This window comes from Phalacrocorax aristotelis, chromosome 5 (assembly GCF_949628215.1).
Source record: "Phalacrocorax aristotelis chromosome 5, bGulAri2.1, whole genome shotgun sequence".
Classification (NCBI taxonomy): domain Eukaryota; kingdom Metazoa; phylum Chordata; class Aves; order Suliformes; family Phalacrocoracidae; genus Phalacrocorax; species Phalacrocorax aristotelis.
In genome coordinates, this window is record NC_134280.1 from 28,702,108 (window position 1) to 28,723,646 (window position 21,539).

The window sequence follows — 21,539 nt, forward strand, 5'->3', positions numbered from 1 at the left end:
TGTCAGCCTTCATGGGTGGTTTTTAACTGAAGGAGAAAGATTTCAGAAAGATAAATTACCCAACTTTAGACAATCTTACTTATAATTCCAAAATAAAAGCTTTAAACCCACCAGCACATTACAAAAACATCTAAGAGAAACTATCCCCTGTAGTGTTAAATCCTCTCTGGTTTGGAGGCCGCCCGATTGTACGAGGGAATGCAAAGCTGAATGCCAGGAGCCACAAATGGGCTTTGGGAAAAAGTCTCACCCAAAAAAATAAGACTCCCCTCACCTCCAGATGATGAGCACTGTTTGAACAACTACCTCGCCTACAACTTAACAATGAAAAAAGGGAAAAAAATAAATCCCCAAACTCACATGTTCTGGCTGCATCCTCACTACCTTCTGTCAGGAATTTAGATTGCTTTCCTGGAGTGCAACTGATTTTAATGCAACTCTGTACTTGAAGTAATAATCATAGTAAGACTCACTTATAATCTTACTTTAAATAAGAAACAAATTTACCTGCAATGGTACCACTGAAGTAAAGCAATTTAGTGCTATGCAGTTTTCTGTAATAGGCAGAAATTTTTTCCTTTGCCCTTCTGCTGTTGAAATGGCACTTTTGGCTCCTTACTGTGGGAAAAAAATAACTCAGAGAAAAACTGGCCATGCTTTTATCTCTGAGCCGATCTGAGTTATCGGGTTGCCTAAGGGCACAGAAAGAAGAAATTATAAAACTTTTAAATGTGCAAGTCCAGCCCAGTAAATCTGTAAATGCACTTGAAAAAACTGCTCCCTCTCCCATCAGACCTGAAACCAAAGCGATCCAGGTACCTTCACTGCGTTTCCCTGATGTGTCCGTCAGTCACTGTTGCCCTGTGGGAAACTGCAGAGTAAGTTCAGGAGAGGAGCTCTTTGGCTTTGAGGTCGTGCACCAAGTCGGAGCTAGCAGTGGTTTGCCGCAGGAGGAAACCACTGCACAGGGGGAAGCATGAGCTTTCCTCTTACAATGAAACAATCCTGTCGTTATTTTCTATGGGAGACTTATGCCTAACCTCCTTCCCAGCCACAGGTTTTGAAAGACAAAACAGAACCACCAGCATCTCCACCTCAAACGCATTACCTGGGGGTTGTTTAGAACCTGTGTTTTTAAAAGTAGTTTCTCCTCCAAGACTAGTGCTGGTACAAGAGCCTAGTTTTCCCTTCCAAAGCAACTCCCCAAGACCTGAATTACAATGAAAGTGTCTGAGAAGACAAGATCCCTGCTTTCTCCACCTGTGCCGCAGGCACAGGGAAACCCAGCTGAACAGGAGGGACTCTGCGGCTCGTGGAGGTGGATGCTACCGCTGCATGGCAGAGAGGAGACGAAGACCAAATCTGGAACAGATTAATGAATGCAGCTGTATGCTCTCAGCTGCCCCTGCAGCAGTGGGGCTTTCCCTGACACCCACCTTAACAAGGGTCAAAGGCCACAGCCTTCATCACATAATACAACTACAGCTGTACTCTTCTTAGTATTTTAGGATCAAAGGAGCTGCTATCTTTGTGTCCAGAATATGAAAGCTCAGCTCTCACATGCTCATTTTAATAGCGCCAAAAGGATTACAGGCTATCGTAGCAGGAAGCTTCTTGCTGTGTGTCTGACATCTGGCCCCTTTGTTTTCCGATTTAAAGAAATATAACGGTGCAATTACGAGATCAGTGCACAAGGGGAAAAATAACTTTCTTGCAAATAAGGCATAAATACTTACTGTCACTGAAACAGTAAATACACTGGAAAAGCAACTTACAATGAGGGGTCTCAAGCTGAAAAGGCAACCAGGTTGTCTGAACCACACTGCAGCCAAATTTCAGTGCTCAGCTGAGAGGAAGCAAGCTGCAGCCATCACTACTTCTGTATCGCTACTGGCATAGGAAGGAAGTCGTAACAGGAAGGAATACAGGGTGCCACCTTTGCTGACGTTCATTCTTTTTGCTGCAAACTTAAGAGTTAAACGTCAGTCTCCCAGTCTGCAGCAGTAAGCAAGCATGGATTCATTGTCTGGGGAGAGATACTGGGCAAGTGAACTTGGGCACAGGAAAATGAGAACAAAGCTCAAATGCCTCTGAAGAAATTGCACTCACAACATTGCTCTGCTGAGTCCAAAGCCCAGAGGTACCCGCACAGAATGAACAAAAGAAAAAAGGCTGGAACTGACACACACCAGTGGAGCTTTCTCGGGAGAAAAGGAAACCAGATGGGGCACGCAGAATTCCCTGACTGCTCTTATCTGGGAGCGCAGGCTGCATCAGCCCAGATGCGTCTTGCCAGGCAGTACGAGACCATGTCCACCCACCCACCAACAGTGACAGCTGGGAGTTACGGCTGTGCCTCCGCACCTTTTGCTCCACGGGTGGGTGTGAGCCCCCGGAGCTGCACACAGTACCACGCAGCAGGAGGACCAATGTTGAAAATTACAGCACCCATGAATTGCAGTATAGCTTAACAACCTCCCTGTGAAGTTATTCACCAGCTACACTGAGCATGCTTAAAATCAACAATGCAAATGCTTTTAAGGACACTTCATAAGCACAAAAATAGTAGAAACAAAACTTTGTGAACAATTTGAAAGATACAAAAAAGTGCCTTTCCATAGCAGTGCTTTTAAAATGCACACAATGGTATATACTCTTATTGCTCAAAACAACTAGTCTGAAATATTAAAACAATTTCCAGCGGTGCTGAAACAGATTTTAAAAAAATCATACGAAACAGGTCAGCAGAGACAGCACCATTATTTTTTCTCTTTTTATGATGCACGTTTTTAAAACTATATAGTTATAGATGTCATTTTCCCCTCTAATTAGCAAAGCTTTTTTCCTATTCATAAATTATTCACAAAGACATTTATTTTATTATTTGGATTTTTTAAAAAACACTTAAAAAAAAGGAATGGGGGACACTGTCACGATATGTCTGAAGTCTATCAGCCTGACTTACACTAATGAGAGATTATTTTACAACTTTTTTACACTCTTGAGGATACTGTCAGGTCAGGCTGCTTCCTTTGCTTCATTCTTTGGGGGAAAGAAAGCAGTTTGAATTTGCTTTTGGAGAAAAGGTAAACAGTAAAATCATTTCCCATCTGAGCCTTGACAGTATCCCCACGGTGACGAGGGATGTTGTTAACAACCGAAGATGGGGTAGGCGCAGTCTGAGAGTTTTAGTTACGTTACACAGGCTGCGTAACACTACCCTGTAATGACCACACACGCTACGTAAGACCACTTAGACTAACTACGCCACCTTATCACAGTGTCCGAATACGTGGGTAAGACTGTACTATCAAGCTACGGAAGTACAAGAAAGAGGACTCTAGTACTTGCTCTGGTGATTGACTGTGAATCGGTGGCAACCAAAAAACCCAAAGCAAATATGACAGTCTATTTCCTACTTATACGGGCCCTTAAATTAAATTATTAGCAAATGTTATTGCCTCTCAAGGTTGAGGTTTTTTCCAGTCTTCACCCTTGACTGCTAGAAGTGCAACTTTGTACTTAACAGGTTTATGCATTGGTCGCAGTCTCTGGCAGGTCAAAGAAAAGAGAGAATTCGCACTGTGCTTGGCCTGAAGTTACCACTCCCTTCTCTCCTTCTCGAAGGGAAAGTTTCCTGATGGTTTCTAATGAATTACAAATAAGACTTTCTTTCAATGTTTCCAGACATTTGTTTTGGTGAAGATAATACATCTTACCAGGCACAGACAAGGTGAGACTGTACGCTGCGTATGTTTGTGCGAGAGCATAACACTATCCACGGAAACCTACCTGTTCCTTCAGGGAAAGAACTACACGTACAAGTGATGTATTGGCGTGGGTCAGCCTTGTGGGTCGGCATTGGTTGCAGGAGTCCTGGCAGCTTTCAGAAGGGGTTAACACAAATATATTCATCTTGAGCCATAAAAACAAAAGATCGAGCCTACTATGAAGTTAGAATGCATAATGGATTGGAATAATATATATTTATCCTACTTACTGCATGGACAAATAACTTTGAAATAATTTGTAGCAGTGTATATATTTAAACTATTTAGAAGGGAGGGGGAGGCTCTTTATAGTATAAATATATTTCACTCCAGCCCACTATATATAAAATCTATTTTCTTCCCAAAACATACTCATTTTCAGTAGTACTACGACCAGAATGTTTTGGTATGTTGCATCTGCATTTTTCATTCAATGGACAATATACAGTTACTAGCAGAACACCTCAGATCTGCACCGTTTACCCACCACAAACTGCTGAGAGTTTGTGGGGGGAGGTTTTTTTTTTGCTTTGTTTTGTTTTTTTTTCCTTCCTTTCTTTAAAGTGCCCCCTACATCTTCATCTTTGTGGTAAGATTTGACTAGTTACGGAGTCCCATTCCAGATAATATAGTGACTGAAACAATAAATACGGTTCTACAAAAACATTCTGGTTATCTTCTATAATTGCGACGAAGTATATCACAATATATTATATACCTACACTTATAATACATGCACAAACAGGTCTCACGTGGACAGACACTACAAAAATTTCTCTCCCCCCCTACCCCTAAATGCAGAAAAAGTAAGAAAACGGGTTTTTGGTCCAATCCATATGAAGGGTAAAAGAAATTGAAAGGGTAAGTCAATGCCTCTCTACCCACCTTTCCCAATAAAATATTGACACCCCCAAGCCCCCAACTTTTTTGGCCTAGCCATAAAAGGGGAAGGTCTTTATATTTAGCCTTAGCTACAGTTTGAGATCACCTCCTTTGATGGGGCTACCATCCACGTCCCCCCGTTCTCTCCAAGTGCGCAAGATCATAGGCTGGCCGATCATGGAGCGGCCCACAAGTCACGGAGAGCACCGGCCCCTGGGGACTGACTACCAGTCCCGAGACAGCTTGGTGTTCTGATCCCTTTTGGGAGGAGCAGGGGGTGGCCCCCTCCGTAACGTTGCATAGCCAGATATATGACTGCCTCCAAAGCTGCTCGTCTTCTGCTGGTCAGCCAGCAACTCTGGCGGAGGTGGAGGCAGGGCCATGTCGTCCATGGTGGCTGTGGGCTCTGTTCTGGACATCCGCGCGGAGGAGAGGGAGCCATGCCGGGTGATGGATTTCCGCTGCAGTGTCCGGTTGAGGTCTGCCAGGAATCCTGGCTGAACGCTAAGGCTGGACTTGGGTGAAGTGGGCACTTGAGGGCCAGCTGACCCCGGTGGCTCTGCGACCTCTACCTGTGTCAGTCGAGTGCTATCATTCCGCTTGGGACGTGTGGGTGGTGGGGCTTTTTTCACAGATGGTTTTGACCACACCTGAGGCTGGGGATTGACAACAGCGACTTTTGGGGAGGTGCTGCCTGAAAACACAGATGGGATCTCAACTGGTGGAAGAGGAAGATCTATTTCAGGTGGTGGTGGTGGAAAGTCTGAATCGGACGGTGGTGAAGGGAATTCGACCACAGGTTCCTTCCCAGACACACCCGGAGCAGAAGCCTTCACCAGGATGCCTCCTTGCGGAAGGACAATGGGCAGGCTCACCCCAGAAAGGTTCAGCTTTCCTGGCTTTGGAGGGGCTGCAGGAGGCGATGACTCCTTGGAAGGAGACCCTGACGGCTCTGGTGGGTGTGCAAATTTGCTGACAAGGCGGTCCACCGAAGGTCTCTTGGACTCATGGTACTCAGTGGAGCTGGTGGACTTGATGCTTGAATTTCGCTGAGGTGTTGGAGGTGGTTTCTTCCCTCCAGGGCTTGATATCTTGCTGGTCTTTTTGACCGGAGACCCTGATTTGTCAGGGGGGGGAGAACCTGCAGAGGAAGCTGGGGAAGGAGGTGGAGGAGGAAACACTAAGCTGCTCTCTGGTGGAGGAGGGGGGAAATCTGGTGAGGGAGCAGATGTGGGCTGCCATTTGGGCTTTGCCTTCACTGCTGGAGGCGACTGTGGAGCCACGCTCAGTGGAAGGGGTTTCAGAGGCTGGGGCTCAGTAGCAGGTGGGGTGGGAGGAGGCGGGAACTGGCTAACTATCTGCTTCACCACCGATGGCACTGGGGACTGAGGGGATGGAGGAGGCTTCACAGAGAAACTCTGCTGCTTTGGGAACGTCGGTGGGGGAGTGGGGCCAGGAGGGGCCGGGGGCAGTGGAGGTACCTGGGGAGAGGTGACACTTGGTTGTTTCTTTATTGCAAGGGGCAAGGGAGCTGGCACAGGGGGAGTGACATGTGTGACCCCTGGTGATGCCGCCTTCCCACTAGGCTGTGGGGGGAGAGCTGCCATGACAGGCTTTGGGGGTGCCTGGGGCGGTGGTGGGGCAGGCACAGGAGGAGGTGGTGGTGGCAGTGAGGAGGCAGAGGTGGCCTGGTTTATATTTGGTTGAACTTGATGGATTTTGGGGGGCGGTGGCGGTGGTGTGAACTGTGGCACAGAGGGGGCACAAGGTGCTGGCTTCAGCTGCGCCATGGCAGAGCCCGGTGTGGGGGGAGGTGGCGGCGGGGGGGGAGGTGGCATGACCCCATTGGGGGGCACCAGTATCTGAGGCTTTCCCGAGGGTGGGGGGGGCGGGGGGGCCTGCTGTGCAGCAGCAGCTTTGGAAAAGGGCCCGCTGTGCTGGGCAGCGTTCTGCAACCTGGTGATAGTGCTGTACTTGACAAACATGGTGGCGGGGGAGCCCGCAGAGGGGGCAGCCTGGCTGGGGAGCGGGGGTGGGGGCGGGGGAGGGGGGGGCGGGGGAGGCGGGGGTGGGGGAGGCGGTGGGGGCAGCGGGGGGGAGGGCTGAGATGCTGCATAGGGCGTTGCCACTTTTGTCTGTGGGGACACAGGAGGTGCCACAGACACGAAGGGCCGACCTGCAGGCTCCATTCGGGCCTATGGGGAAGGGATTTTTAGTGACAGTGGAAAGGGAGAAAAGGAAAAAGACAGAGAGGGAGGGAGGGAGGGAGGGAGGGAGACAAAGATTATAAAGTCAAGGTCTAAATGTGCCTATCATTAAAAATTAAGTGGCAGATCACAGCATGCAGGAAGTATTAGCAAAACAATGTGGCAAAAGACAATTCCATACACTGACAGGCCTGGACTGTGCTGTCTGACCAGGCAGGCAGGGAGGGGAGAGCTGGCAAGAATCACTGGAGTCAGGTCTACTCCAAGCTAGGCTGAATGTCAGGGAGAAAATACACCAGCCTCATCGCTTCTGTGGGGCAGGCAGCTGTACCCAGTGAGAGTTGGTGGTCCTCCTCTGGGCAAGTGTAATGGCACTCCCCAGTGTGCCACTGGCCATGGCAGAGGACATCAGGCAGAGCAAGAGACTCTGCGGACATCTCGTCAGCTCAGTAAGACTAGAGTTAAACCATACACGGCCTACCAGAGCATCCGTCAAGCCTTTATGTTACTTAGCTCAGGCCTTACGCTGTTCGGTGCCACATAATGCAGAAATCCTGAAATGCTCTAAAACACATGAGGAGCGAGCTCTACACAGGAATGCTACTGAGAACCTTCCACTCCACATGCTCTGATATCCAAGACTGGCAAGGAAAAAAAATCAGGAAAAAGAGGGAGAACTGAGGTTTCCTAGGAACATTTCCCCAGAAGGAAATGTTAGAGATCTTTAGAAGAAAGTTAGCTCGGGAAAGAATAGCTATACATGCAGCTATTATGTTAAGCAGAAAAAGAAAGGAAAGTCAGGGAAAAACTAAGGGAAGGAGCAATGGGAAAGCAGCAGGCAGTGTTTTAGTCTACTTGTTGGGTTTTGCTTTATTTGTTTCTCTAAAACTGTAAGCCTACATTCCTGTTAAAAAATAAAAAGCTAATTGCATTACTCAAGTTTATAAATATCCTCCTAATAGGAAGTGGTTTGGCTACAAGCCAAGTTGTGAATTTCACAGTGCACAGCATAGAAACATGCATTAGAAACGCAATACCAACATGGCAACTGACCACACTGAGTACCTATACTTCATTAGTAAATACTTTGCCACAAGTTAGCCCAGTTATGCTCGTTTGCACTCATGACCAGGTTTGCATTTTGCTTTGTTCTGAACGCAGGCGCACAGAGTTCCTTTATGCGCAGAACACCACCAAAAGGATTAGAGTCAGAAACAACAAACGGTGATTTACAACACACATGGGTGTGCCTCTACCTGTCATATTAGGTCTGGAAGGCAAGAGTATAACAAAGTTCTGGAGCTAAATCAAGGTGTTCACATAACAAAACAGGAGAGAAATCTTGATTTCTTGCAAGTGTTAGTCTGCAAATTACCATTCTCCCAATCACCCAGGTTAATGAATTTTCAAGTAGCACCACCTGACCTTAATTGTGCCCTGTATAAGGCACCACGGGAGTGCTGAGCTTCACTTTTGACACCTGAGACAGCAAAAGGCAACAGGAAAAATAAAAGCGGCATAAAACAGAGAGGGAGACCAAGGCATAACAGAACAGCTATCCCTGAATGGCAAGACCTTGGGGAATCTTGAATTTGTCACTTAACACACACACAGTGAGCACGCATTTTGATGCCTGTTGTAGCATGCCATTTGAAATAACTTATTCATAATCTAACAAACAGAATGAGACATAATGAGATCTTCACTGCCCAACTGTGAAGAATGTGAACAGATGAATAAAGAATTCTTGGGGCAAACAGCAATCTTTCAAAATACGAAGTGGACACATTACCTGCGTTTTGGGAAAGGTGGGTTTTTTAATCTTAGATAAAATCAAAACAGAGAGAAATTTTCCTCATATCCATTGAGGACAGACGTTTCACAGTGAGCGAACTAAGCACTCAGGACAGGAAAAAGAATATTGTGCATCTCAAGAGAGGGAGCCCCTCCCATCTCCACAAAATCAAATTAAATTTCCACAACCAGAAACATATTCAGCAATACTTTGTCTATAAAAGAACCTTGAAACAGATCATTGTCCTTGTTTGTCCTTAGAACTATGGGATGTCCTCCTGTGGATCTTTAAAAATGACTTATTGCATACTATCAATTCATATTTGTAACATGCATATTCATGACTACTTGGAACTCTCAGAAATGCTACGAAAAGAATAGCATTTATTTTTTTAAATAATTGTGCTTTTTTTTTTTTAAAGCTTTTTTTTCCTAAGAAAACAAGCTTCTGCACTTGAACTGTTTGCCATCTCCTTTCCCTAATGCCAGTTGCTTTTGGATTGGTTAGCAAATTTCAGTCAAATATGACAGACCACTAGAAATCTCAATCTATTTTCAACCTCAAGAAAATGTTGTGAAGTTACCGGCACCTGCTAAGAGAGGGAAAACCAGGCAGAACTCACCAATTTTTAACTGAGCGGTTAGCCACTGGCCAACCAGTACAACATCCTGGCTGGCTGGCCAGCCTCCAGGTCATCTCCCTGCTGAGCCAAAGCCTGCTCTGTTCTGCTTTGCTTGCTGAGGAGGGAGAGCACTGTTGCAGAAGGGGAAGGGACATGCTGGACAAGTCTCCACTAATTCTGCCACTTGCAGCAACCTGCCTGTATGAACTTCTTAAGCCAGCTTTCTCAACAAAGCACTGTTGAATAACTACCTCTGAAATAACCGTTTGGAGACTAATCTGCCTGAACCAGCATGTCTCTCACTGCTACTACCTTTTAATGTAAATTACAATTTTTTCAGCACTGTTATCTCCCTTCTTGCCACATAGCTTAACATTTTTCACTGCCTGTCTGATTTATTAGTTATTTAAGTTCCTTGGGCCAGACCTGTACAGGGTAAAAAAGCACATACTGTAGTTTCATGGAAGGTAAATTTGTCACCAATTTACTCAGAATTTTTTAACATGGCTTCAAATTATAATTTTACATGGTTCATTTCATTTTGATTCTGTGGAAGTTTTAGAGCAATGCATTCACCTGTGTTACTCATGAGGAAGAGAAATATACCTTTTTGTGGATTTGTGCACAGAAAGGAATTCAAATTGATGAAATCTTGAAACATGGATGGCCCTCAATAGGGAGCAGTCTGAATATTTTATTCAAAAAATGGCTTTAATCAGATAAAAATTCTTGGGGTTTATTTAATGAACAATTGCCAGCAGCACTATGGACTCGGTAAGAAAAACAGTGACCCCATTGTGGTAAACTTCAAACTTTTCTCTAAAAGCTCACAGGGTGTAGCACCAAGATTTTCACATTAAAACCTAAACTTTAGGAAACAATAACATTACAGTTCTCATAGCAGAACTCTTTCACCTCTGTCAGATACGTGCTAGACAGAATCAAGTGCCCTATCTTCTGCATCTACCCCGCTCCTGCAGAAATGAGGCACCCTGTACACATACACAAGCCATCTGCTGATGAACATGCACCAGGTGTTGCACGCATGCAGTAGATAAATTTGGATCACAATTTAGCAAGCTACATTCCTGGGCCGAGTACCACATTACCATTAGAATCAGACAATTTCCAAGCCAGCAGGCACTGAAGAAAAGTTATGAATACCAAAGAATGCAGCCATGTCAGTTTTCACATTGCACCACATGTGCTTTCTTATTTGAAAATGTGATGTTGTGTCTTGTTTTTAGTTATTTATCTGATGCACCAATGTCAGGTGTAGTAACCTGTAGTTTTAGTTTTATAAAGCTTGCTTCTCTAGCTTGAACCTGGGGTCTGGGAGAGATTCAAAATTGACAGGAGTGAAGATAGCGTCTCACAGCATCTTGCCAATGTACTTCCACACGTAACTGCTGCAGTTAATACTGGTGTCATAGCTGTTCAGGAACCTGGAAATGCCTTTGAGCCTGACAAGAAACCAGCTTAAGTGGCATCTCTGCGGTGCTTGGAAGTATTTCCCAGGAACTACACCAGTCAACTACCACAGAAAGGACAGAAAGCTAACCAAACCACAACAGACCTGAGCCTCAAGCTTCAATGGATTAAAATCTTTTGTAACTCTCTACCAGCAACAGGAGATACCAAATCTGCCTCAATTCACAATTGCTGTCAATTTTAGTACTTTTGCTTTGACTGTATCTATGGCTACTGTTTCTATTTCCACCAAATGTAACCATTTGAGTAAAAACTACTGGAGGACTTCTTAAATAGATATACCTGCCTTCAGGTCTCAGTTATTCACATCTTTACAATGGAAAGATGTGGCTAGTTAAGTGGAGAAAGATCTTCGTGAAAGAACTGAATTTAATTCAACTTGTTAACAGCTGATCCATTTATTTTGTCTTTATTCAACATTAGTTAATAGAATTTTATGGGAAGGGCTGCATTATGCCTTCAAAGAACAGAGGGTTCTGTGCACACAAATAAAAGCAAGAACAGAAGGTTCTAAAGCTGAATTCCCTGAAAAAGTCATTCCTGAAAAAACAATTATATGGCAGTGTATGTCAAAAACATAGAGTAAAAAAAAGAAGAAATCCCATTCAAGACAGAGGTGGAAGAGGTATCACTGTCTCGTACATTTTGTTGGGCGTTGGTTCTCAAACTAAAGTCTTCTTGTTACCTTGCTGGATTCCTCCAGTTGAGTGCCTCGTTTCCAGGCCTCAGAGAACATGGAGCTGACAATGCTTTGGGAACGGACATGTCCGGCTGGCTGGGTGTCAGAAACTCCACTGTCAGACTGATTAGAATGATTTGATTGAGATTCTGTTTAGAAGAAAGTTAAGAAACAGTTAGCATATGTTTCTGAATGTAAGAGTAAAGTCAGTGTGCTTACAACGCAACTATGTGTGACATTTATTGGTCACGCTTTTTAAACATGTTAACCCATCAAAAGGACATTGTTCCCCTAACTACTGCATAAGCTCTAGCTCACATCCAGGCCGTTGCTGTCTGGAAAACAACACAGTGCAACAGATTCCTGGTATTAACCAAATCTGAAGCTCCACAAAGATGACAGCATGTCAGATATGCTGCAAAGTAAAAACACACTGCAGTGGTACAGACTCTGAAATACCCAACAGCTCCGGCACTTCAGGAAAAGCCCCACTGCATGCAATGCATGCAGTGTGCTCTCTCTAGCACCCCTTCCCAGCACTGCCTTAGAAACACTGGATATAGGGTAAGGACAGGCAAACTACACTAGCCAAGGCAGCAGTTTGCTTCCAAGTGCTCCACTCCTCAAGGGAAGAGAAGGAATGATGTGCATCCCGCAACTAGCAAACACAGATAATGCTCTGGGTCCACAGGATATCTTGGAAAGGCAGCAGCAGCCGCTTCCAGACTGTTCTGTCCAGCCTGGCACCTGCTTTCTGTGTAGCGCCAAGCTGTCCTGTGGAAAAAGAGCATCTAAGCCAGGCTGGACTGCAGCTCTGACAGAACATCCATGGCTGGTGGGCTGTGGCTCAGCTCCCCACAACAAGAGAAACTTTATCAGAAAAACACCCAGCTTGGATGGAGAAATTGTCAGTAACTGAGAATTTACTGCTATGCCTTGCAAGCTGTTCCACACCGTTGAAAAGACATGGTGCTTTCCCAGTGAGGATGCATTTGTTTAGCTCATTCTTATAGGCTACTTTCTGAACCTTTCCAATTCAGTAGCATTACTTCCTGCCCTATGCCTGCGATGGACAAAATACTTTCACACAATAATGTGTTTTCAATAATGAAACTTGCCCTTAGGCTTCAGAATAACCTGTCAGAGTGTCCCAGTCAGCTCTGAACAGTGAAATGAGACTATATAAACCCCTCATCAATTTTTAAACTGCTATGTGCTACAAAAAAACGCTCCCCATCCTGCTGAGAGGCAAACAGGAGCACATTACTGCAAACACACACAGTTTGACAGAGGAACAGAAACAGTATTTTCAAAGTTTGTCTCTAAAGAGATTGTTTGGACCTTTGCCTTCGGGCAGGGACTATTTCTCATTTTCCAATTTCAAATATTTCAGTCAACAAAAGCGGCTTAAAAACTACACACACAAGTCTACGTATCATTAAAACGTAGGTTTGATTTCCTTTTTCAGATAGGTGGCAATAGAGGCATCAGAAATTTGAAAGGAAGTTTTCTCAGTATCAGAAAAACATTCTTTTTTGGAGGTGAACAAGAAAGTACTGTATGTTCCAAATACATACGCCACGGCAAGTAATATAATTTTTTTAATATATATATATAAACATACAGAAACGTATGTTAAACAAAGTTCTGTTTTAGACTAAACATAGCATAAAAGACCTCAGAAAAACAGCCCATTTCCTGAAATAGTCTCTCCTGAGGTCTCCAGATAGCAGATGACAAAAAAAGGTAAATCTCTCTGTTGTGAGATAGATCACATTATTACCTGGCAAACTAGATGAGCTGGAGCCTGACTTGATACTGGAGCTAGACAAGGAAGTCCAGTCATACGCTGATTCTGTTCTCTTCAATGCTTCCTGATAGTTCATGTATAGTTGCTTCCCATACTAAGCAAAATGACAAACAAATTTAACAACTGTATAGGCTGTGTACCCTTTTCAGACTGTTGAGAAGGACCCCCTCTGGCTTCTCTATTCCACCTTTTTCTCCCCCACAGAGAAACAACAGGTTCTTTATTAAGGAACCCAGCCAACATTAATTCAATGCAAATTTCATTTTGTTTAACGAAGGTGGCAACTCCCTTCCCCCAACCTTTTCCCTTTTTATCAGTGACTTGCTGAAAGAAAGGAAAAGTTTACTTATGCTAGAAGAGGTAGCGTCAAGCCAGAAATGGGCCAATGAATAAACTAAGCCATCCTGGGGACCTTGGAAAACAATTCTGTTTTCTCAATTCTCTTCTTTTCCCATAAGCCTTCTGTTTAAAATCTGTAAGGAGGCTGGCTAAAATCTAACCATGATGTCAGTTAGAACTTCATCATGTGACAAAGAGGTACAGCAGAAACAAGAAGAAAGGGCCCAGTTACTGAATTATCATAACAACAAAGCCTAACAGTTTTGCTAGGGAATGAAATATGTAAGATTGTAAGTTCATGTTCAGAATAGTTAAACAGAAGGAAGTTAGATTCAGCATGTATTTTGTTACGTAACTTTAAATGGTTCCACACATAATGACAGCTCCGGACAACTGTGCAAGACTTGCCTAGAGGAGGTTACCTTAGCAATGCGGATGCCATTGATCCATTGGTGTAAAGTTCTTACATCATCACAGCAAAGATACTTTATATACTGGGATTTCTTCTGGATCTGAGGATGCTGCAAGGAAATTGTTAATCCTCATCAATATTTTAACAGCTACGAATGCAATGAAAGCCATTTGTCTGTTGGGGTCTATACAGACAAACTTAATGCTGGAAGCTCTCCAATAGTAGTCTGTATTTTGAGCTCACTTAAAAATGTTTCAGAATATTTCATGAGGTGGCTGTGGGGATTGCTTCACACACAGATTGGCAGTGTGCCCAGTGTGCACTGATTTCAGCTTTGAAACACTAAGAAAGGGCAAATCTTTCAGTATTTTAGTGCTGTACCTTCTACCTACCAAGAGTCTTCGGTACCTGTAAAGCTCTATATAGAAATCTTTAGAGACTGAAGCATTATAGTCTCAGCTTTTAAAAACCTTTCCTAAACACAAGCAAGAGACTGCCAAAGAGTAAAGAGTTGTCTCCTTTCACTGTTCTATCGACTAACTCACCACCTGAAGGAGACAACTAATACTTCATCTTCCTCTCACACCAAAACAAGCTGGAGGAACACACAAGTACCGGTCATCTCTGCTTTTGTGTGGCTTGAATGAGACACTCCACAAATGACACACTATTAAGCACAAATCCATTTTCAGCTTGTAGAACCTTCAAGGCCCCCACCCTACTGATACAGGGCTATGATCTAAAATACTTGCTGCTCCCACGTGCATGTATTAAAAAAGAAAAGGTGCTGTATTTATCAATTCAGCAGTCAAGAAAGTAATGTATATTTTTCAAAAATCACGCAGTGGAAATAATTCTGGACAGATTATTCAGCTGCTTCCTGTCCATGCTGTAGAAGTTACATGTCTCACAGGTGTCAGGGCAACGCTCAATACTCCAGTTCTTATCACTTCCTCTTGTCACCTTACAGTTCAGTGACACAGAGTTCTGCTAGATGATCATAGGTATTTAAGTTTTACTGAAGACTGTCTGAAACATATATCAAAGAACTTATCTTTTCAGAATATTTTCTCCTGTTGTTTTCCAAACATAATTATTTCAAAATGAACGTGAACATGTTGATCTCCATTAACAGAATATATATAACTAACTTCTTAATGATATTAGATAATTGTTTTCATTTTTCACCACCAGCCTCTTTCACATACGTGTGTATAACAAAGAAGAGCCTATAGAAGCACAAAAAAATTACTTCACCAACAAGCCATGTTCTTCCTGGACCTATTAAAAATTTGGCTATAAAGAAATAAAAGAACCTCTCAGAAAGCTAACATTTAGGACCAAGGAGCTAATATTATATACTAGCATACAAATGTTACATTTAACAATAGCACAGCACCTTTCTTGCACCATAAGGTTCAAGATAAACAAAGGAAGCAAATATGTAAAGACAAATCCATTCTGGACTTCAGTGACAATCGGCCTTTGAGTTTGTATTTGCCATTCACCTCTCGAAAAACATGTTCATGTTTTGGAGATATTTTGCAGCTTAGTGAATCTTTGTGTCACAAAACTGAGTTTCTGTTAAAAAAAAAAAACAAACCTGTATGGCTTCTATACATTGGTACTAATATAAAACATTGATGGAACATTTTAAGAACTGAGGAAGGAAGAACTCCATCCTGCTTAATATAGTAATTTGGTGATTCATCAGTTCCACCCTGAAAACATAGCTTCACTTTGTCTAAGTTACCCAACGAAATCTACCCCATAAATTTACTTAAATAAGCCAACTAGGGACAATTTAGATGCATTAAAATTTCACTTTAACATTTTCATGTCTTCATTTATGCTCAGAATGATAATACTTCTTTTTTAAAAGTCTACTTAGACAGGACTTAGTCTGGTTTACTCTGTGTGGTCAACAAGTCTGAAAAAATAACTCACTCTTAACCTGTCCAAATGATGCAGATAGAAAGTGGCATGTAAACAGAAGAAATAAATTTACTTCAAGGAATTTATAAATACCTACAAACACTGACATTTTGCTTTTAATTGCATTCAATTAAGTGTGCCAATGACGTTTAAGAACGTGGAAAATATTTCCAGTTTCAGCTCCATTCTTTCCCCCTTAATATCATGCCCATATTTGATATTCAGTGCCTATCTCTCAGTGGGCCCAAATGCCCACTGTCTATTGAAAGATGAAATCCTTTTTTCAGACACGGACAGGCAGCCACACACACCAGGCATGTTAAAACATTCTAATGTACTGACATATGCAACACCACATGAGCTACAAATCAGGGAAGGTAAGAGGTCAAAGGAAAACTCTAAGTGCAACTATAACCATCTCCTGTTACTTGCACCATTTTCAAATCCATGAAGACACTTCACTTGCTATGAACACTGTGAAAACCTGTTATAAAATAGCTTTGTAGCTAGCTATCTTGCAGGAGCTGACACCATTTTGAACACTGTGTGGGAGTCAAGAGAGATGGGGAGATGAGTTGATGCAATTTAAAATAACTTCAAGTACTCAAGTTGCTAATCTCACAGTTTAAGATCAGGTCACTGCTTTCATAATCTTTTTTTCTACTTGTTCTTTCTACCTGTCCTTTATACTCAGAAGTCTTTTCCTTTACAGCATTCCATTTCCCAAAGGTTAGCAATATGGGTAACAATTCTCTAATACCAATTTCTGCACAACCCTGGACCTACACTCTCAGAAGATGGCAACTCTGTTTCAAGGGGTATTATCTCACTGAACCTGAATTGTTGTAAGGTATAGAGTTGACAAAGGGACAAAAAGAGTTCAGTGTTATGTTTTAGAGTATGATGAACAACTAAATAGACTAGGACTCATCAGTCTGGAATTAAGACAATTCAGGGCAATAGGAAAACATTTACAAAGTCATGAGCAGCATGGAGAACAGGCAACAACTGCTCACTAACTGTTCACTTCCTATACAGGAACTAGGGGAAAACAAAATGGAAAGCAACTGATGGCTTAGGACAAGTAAAATAGTGGAGAAGGTGTACATAACTGCTGCAGCACTCTAAAAGTATCTTGGGATGACAGAAGAGACAGGGCATACTCGAGTAAGAATGCACCTAGGACTACTGAACAGCCAAGGTCCACTCCCTGGCTCCCTAAATTTCTAAAGGCTGAAAAAGTATTCTGTGGAAGAGTCTCTGCAAGACTGTCCTGTACTTCTGATTTTTTCCTAAGCAGCTTATAAAGAAAGTCCACTGTCAGAGAAACCTAGAATGCTAGACGAATCCAGTAAAGCCATTCTTCTGTTGCTCTCTATGATCTTTTTCCTCTCTCACCATGCAAACCACCCAGATCATCTGGCAGGAGAATGAAATCTGTCAGCTTGATGGGGAAGAAAGTGATTCATAGCCATTTCTTCCCTCTGCACTAGTCCCTGCATTGCATTTTATATTTTTTACTGTATTTCTGTCAAGGAGGATCATTACTACAACTTCACAGAAAATGTAGTTAAACGCATCTTTCTCATTGTCACTGTAATTTACAGCAATTTACATTTCTGATGTGCAGAATGAAAATAATTCAGAAATTCACCCTAAAAACTGAGATGCATAGTTTCCCAATTGTTATATTACTATAGGAAGTGTATTCCATATTATAGTCTCTCTGAAGATTAATATTGGATTCATCAGCTCTTGTTCACAATTAGGAAGTGTAGTTATTATAAGACACTAAGATTAATGTGGAAACGTTTCAAGCTCTTTAATTGCTCTTTGCAGTATGAGAATTTTTAAAACAGTTAATGAATTACCTTTAGCACTAAACAATAGTCTGTGGGTGCTTTGTATTTGTTCCGATAATCCTGTCCATAGTAAACATTGACATGATCTAGCTGTAGAAAGCACACGAGATCCCGCGAGACCTATGAAATATAAAAATAATCCTTTACAAAGAATCTTTATAAGACCACCACAGGCATGACAAAATCAATCTACTGTTAAGATCCAATACTAATATAAGGGCTACTTCAGTTCCAATATTAGTTTCATCCTGATCCAAAAACTATCAACACAAGAAGGAAATTCAGCTGTGTATAAACTCTTGCATCAGATGTTAATTTAAAACCAGGATATCCTTTTCCAAATTCAGTCTGATTTTTTGTATTCTGTCTCCATTTTGCCTTTTGACAACAATTTACATCAGACAACTAATGTTTATTCACAGTTGTAATCAGGAGAAAGTAAATAGGATTGGTTGACCGGGAACTTTTAAACAGTTCCTGGTTACATTTGAAAGGAGGTTGTAGTGAGGCGGGTGTTGGTCTCTTCTCCCAGGTCACTAGCGATAGAACGAGAGGAAACAGCTTCAAGCTGCGTCAGGGGAGGTTTAGATCGGATATTAGGAAAAATTTCTTTACTGAAGGAGCAATCAGGCACTGGAACAGGCTGCCCAGAGAGATGGTAGAGTCGCCATCGCTGGGGGCGTTTAAAGGATGTGTAGACGTGGCACTTCAGGGCATGGTTTAGGAGACATGGAAGTGTTGGGTTGATGGTTGGACTTGATGATCCTAGAGGTCTTTTCCAACCTTAATGATTCTATGATTTCACCTTGGTAATAATAAAGGTGTCCAAGTTCCAGTGTGACTGTGAGTGTAATTCTAATTATGTTTGGCAGTGATTGTAAGGCATGGAATTTCAACAGGCTATCTTGCATATAGATTGTTTTAACAAAGCGAAAGACCGCGGAAAGAACGTCTGAGATGTATTCAGCTCTAAAGGGAGCTGATGCACTGACAGAAATTTCCTCTTCATTGCCAGCTGTGTGGGAAATGGATTTCCTGTACTGGGGATCAGCTGAGGCTGTCAAGAGTTATGGATTCATGCACAACTTGAACTCACAGTAGTTCAGCCTTGAAGCTGTAATGCATTTGTAGCAGCTTTCTATTTACTTTTCGTTATTGGTACACACAGAACAGCAGTTAGGTGACACTGAAGAAATTGTACTAATTTTACCAGTTTGAAAACACGTAACAAATAGGTCTGAAAAGAATCTCATTTATACAAACTAAAACCAATACAATTATGCAGACTGATTGTGGAGTTGGTCTGATATTTTATGATTGGCATTTGCAGTGCAATTTTGTCTTTTATCTCAATTCTGCTTGAGAAAAGACAGCCTCTTAACTCCATCAATCATTTTTCCTCAAGTGTTTCTGAACACCTAACCCCAAGCTCACTCAAAAAGAAGACCCTTGTCATCTTGTATTTTTAAGTTTGGGTTTACACCCTTCACATCAAGTGCTAAGACAGTAATTTACACAATATTTCCATGATAAAGCTGCACTTCTAAAGAAGGGATGTGGCACTAAGCAAGGCACAGCGAAGCCAAAATTTAAGGCTGACCCTCGTGTGCACAATCTACCAGCAATAAAGAATTCAGGGAAATTGCTTTAAAATAACATACCTTTGCCTTCCCTTTAGGGACATAATAGATGCCAGAAGCTCGAAGAAGAAAGTAACGTTTCTTCCAAGACTTCTTACCATCCTCTTTGAGCCACAAAACTCCCTCAATCTCTGGCACAGTCACAGAACTTCCACAGAAACATTCCTGTCAATAAAGTGGTTTGGGAAGAGAGAAAGGAAGAACATACAGCATGCAGTGGCTTGTTTTTAATGACTGAAATTCTGAAAGTCTTTATTTCAGGAATGCACACATAACAGGCACAGCTCTTTTTTTCATGCAGCAATATAAATTAGAGATTAACTGTAGAAGGTATAAGGTAGTTTGGACAAATACAATGTGGGATTTTAGCACTTTCTCAGCGCAAGAATGACAACAAAAACATTAGCAGCTACTGTAAAGATTTTCTAATAACTGCTTACCGGTAACAGATCCTCCAATAGTTTTAGTGGCTTTAAAGTCATGAGGTGACTTTATAGATGTAGCCTCATAAGTCTAAGTATACACAAAGCCTTATTACAAATCCATCAGATACAACTATAATTGATTGCTGCTGCTACTAACTGCCAACACTACAACTTCTGTTAAGGTTCTATTTATAAAAAGCTAACAGAGGAAAACAAATGCTTTAAATACACTCCAGATTAATATGCAGCACAGAGATTTATGAGTAATCCTAGAAGACAGAAAGAACTAGATAGAATTACAACCCTCTGCATATCATGGCTTCAAGCATCTTTTTGATCGACAGTATTCACATGACCACTTACTAAAATCCATGTTAATAATATACTAAGAACATGCATATGCTACTTGTAAGTCCAAAATTAAATACAAAAATATTTACTTTTGTGTAACTATTGAATCATAATCATTATTCAGGAAATCAGGTGGAAGCTATGAGGTTTCAGCGTAGGTATGTCTCTACAAAACCATTACAAAACCATTCAGTTTTCAGCTTATGGAGGCTACGTTTACTGTTTGCTTTATTTGCTCCACCCATTTTTATTGTTTTCCTTAGTTCTGTAAACTATTTAATGTGTTCGATATTAATTGACTTCCTTTTCTGTCACTCATTTTTAAAAGTTATATTTGGTTATTTTAAAATGTAACTGAAAAAAATTTAACTAATTTGCTTACTAACAAAATCTAAAATATTAGTATAGACCAGTCACTGAACCAATGCTATAGAATTTTGCAGAGAATAATCGTTTGAAGAGTACAAGTAAAAAAATCTCTACCACCACAGGTCAAAAAGCAGGTGACAGCTCTGCAAATTTGACTGGTTTTAGCCACAGTTAAAAGTACCCTCATTTTGGTTATCACTGTGTACAGATTTTTAAACAAAATAAAGATATATTTTTATTAACTGATTGTATCTGAAATGGGGTAACATCAAAATAGCCATCTATCTCAAATGTAACACATTCCATTCACAGCCGTTCCAGAATTACATTCATCTCTCTCCACTAATTTCAATCACCACAACCTTTTAGAGTTTATCTTCAAGCTCTGAAATGACCATTACATCCTTTTTGTTTTGGCAGTCTTACCTCTAGCAGCACCTCTTTATTTCTGTCTGCCATCTCAGAGGTTTCTTTCTTCCCTAGAAGATAGTTCTGTAACAAGAGAAAGCTTAATATTTCTATAGGCATTCTGAAATCAGGCCAAATAACATTTCTTAATTACCCTTCTGTAGCAGTAAGAAAAAAAACAGCTATTACTTAGAGATGAATACATTAACTGAACAAAACTTTGTAGTCCACTTGAAACTATCAGACAGACTGCTAAGTAATACCTGGAACTAAGTTATAACCATCTTTTCCAGAAATATCAATGAGTCCATACTCGTAAGTAACAGCCTCAAACAACAATGTCCTGGTTTTCCACCAAAGAAACTGCTGCCTGGTACAATGCATCCAAAAAAATACTATGAACTTGAAAATCCCACAATAACAGTATTTAAAAAAACAGAGATCTTTAAACTTGTTACATACTGCCATTATTTATGTGTTCACAGAAGCACACACAGAATCCACATACTACTTTCCATCTTGCCCTGACAGTTTTGCTGAGT

General features: G+C 41.7%; 1 protein-coding gene across 8 annotated transcripts in view; it reads right to left on the reverse strand.

Moving 5' to 3' along the window:
• Nucleotides 1-4,436: 4,436 nt before the first annotated feature.
• Nucleotides 4,437-21,539, reverse strand: part of RAPH1 (Ras association (RalGDS/AF-6) and pleckstrin homology domains 1) — a 103,898-nt gene continuing 86,795 nt past the window's right edge. For 7 of the 8 annotated variants that reach the window (XM_075093689.1, XM_075093692.1, XM_075093687.1 and 4 more), the window contains 7 exons: nucleotides 21,016-21,081; nucleotides 19,466-19,609; nucleotides 17,814-17,924; nucleotides 14,018-14,116; nucleotides 13,230-13,350; nucleotides 11,453-11,595; nucleotides 4,437-6,847 (listed from right to left, as the gene is read on the reverse strand). In XM_075093689.1, the coding sequence (XP_074949790.1) occupies nucleotides 4,877-6,847; nucleotides 11,453-11,595; nucleotides 13,230-13,350; nucleotides 14,018-14,116; nucleotides 17,814-17,924; nucleotides 19,466-19,609; nucleotides 21,016-21,081 (2,655 nt within the window). In that variant the 3' untranslated portion in view covers nucleotides 4,437-4,876. Of the gene's footprint in view, nucleotides 6,848-8,189; nucleotides 8,340-11,452; nucleotides 11,596-13,229; nucleotides 13,351-14,017; nucleotides 14,117-17,813; nucleotides 17,925-19,465; nucleotides 19,610-21,015; nucleotides 21,082-21,539 lie in introns of those variants that run through there. The other variant, XM_075093694.1, reaches the window with a different exon arrangement.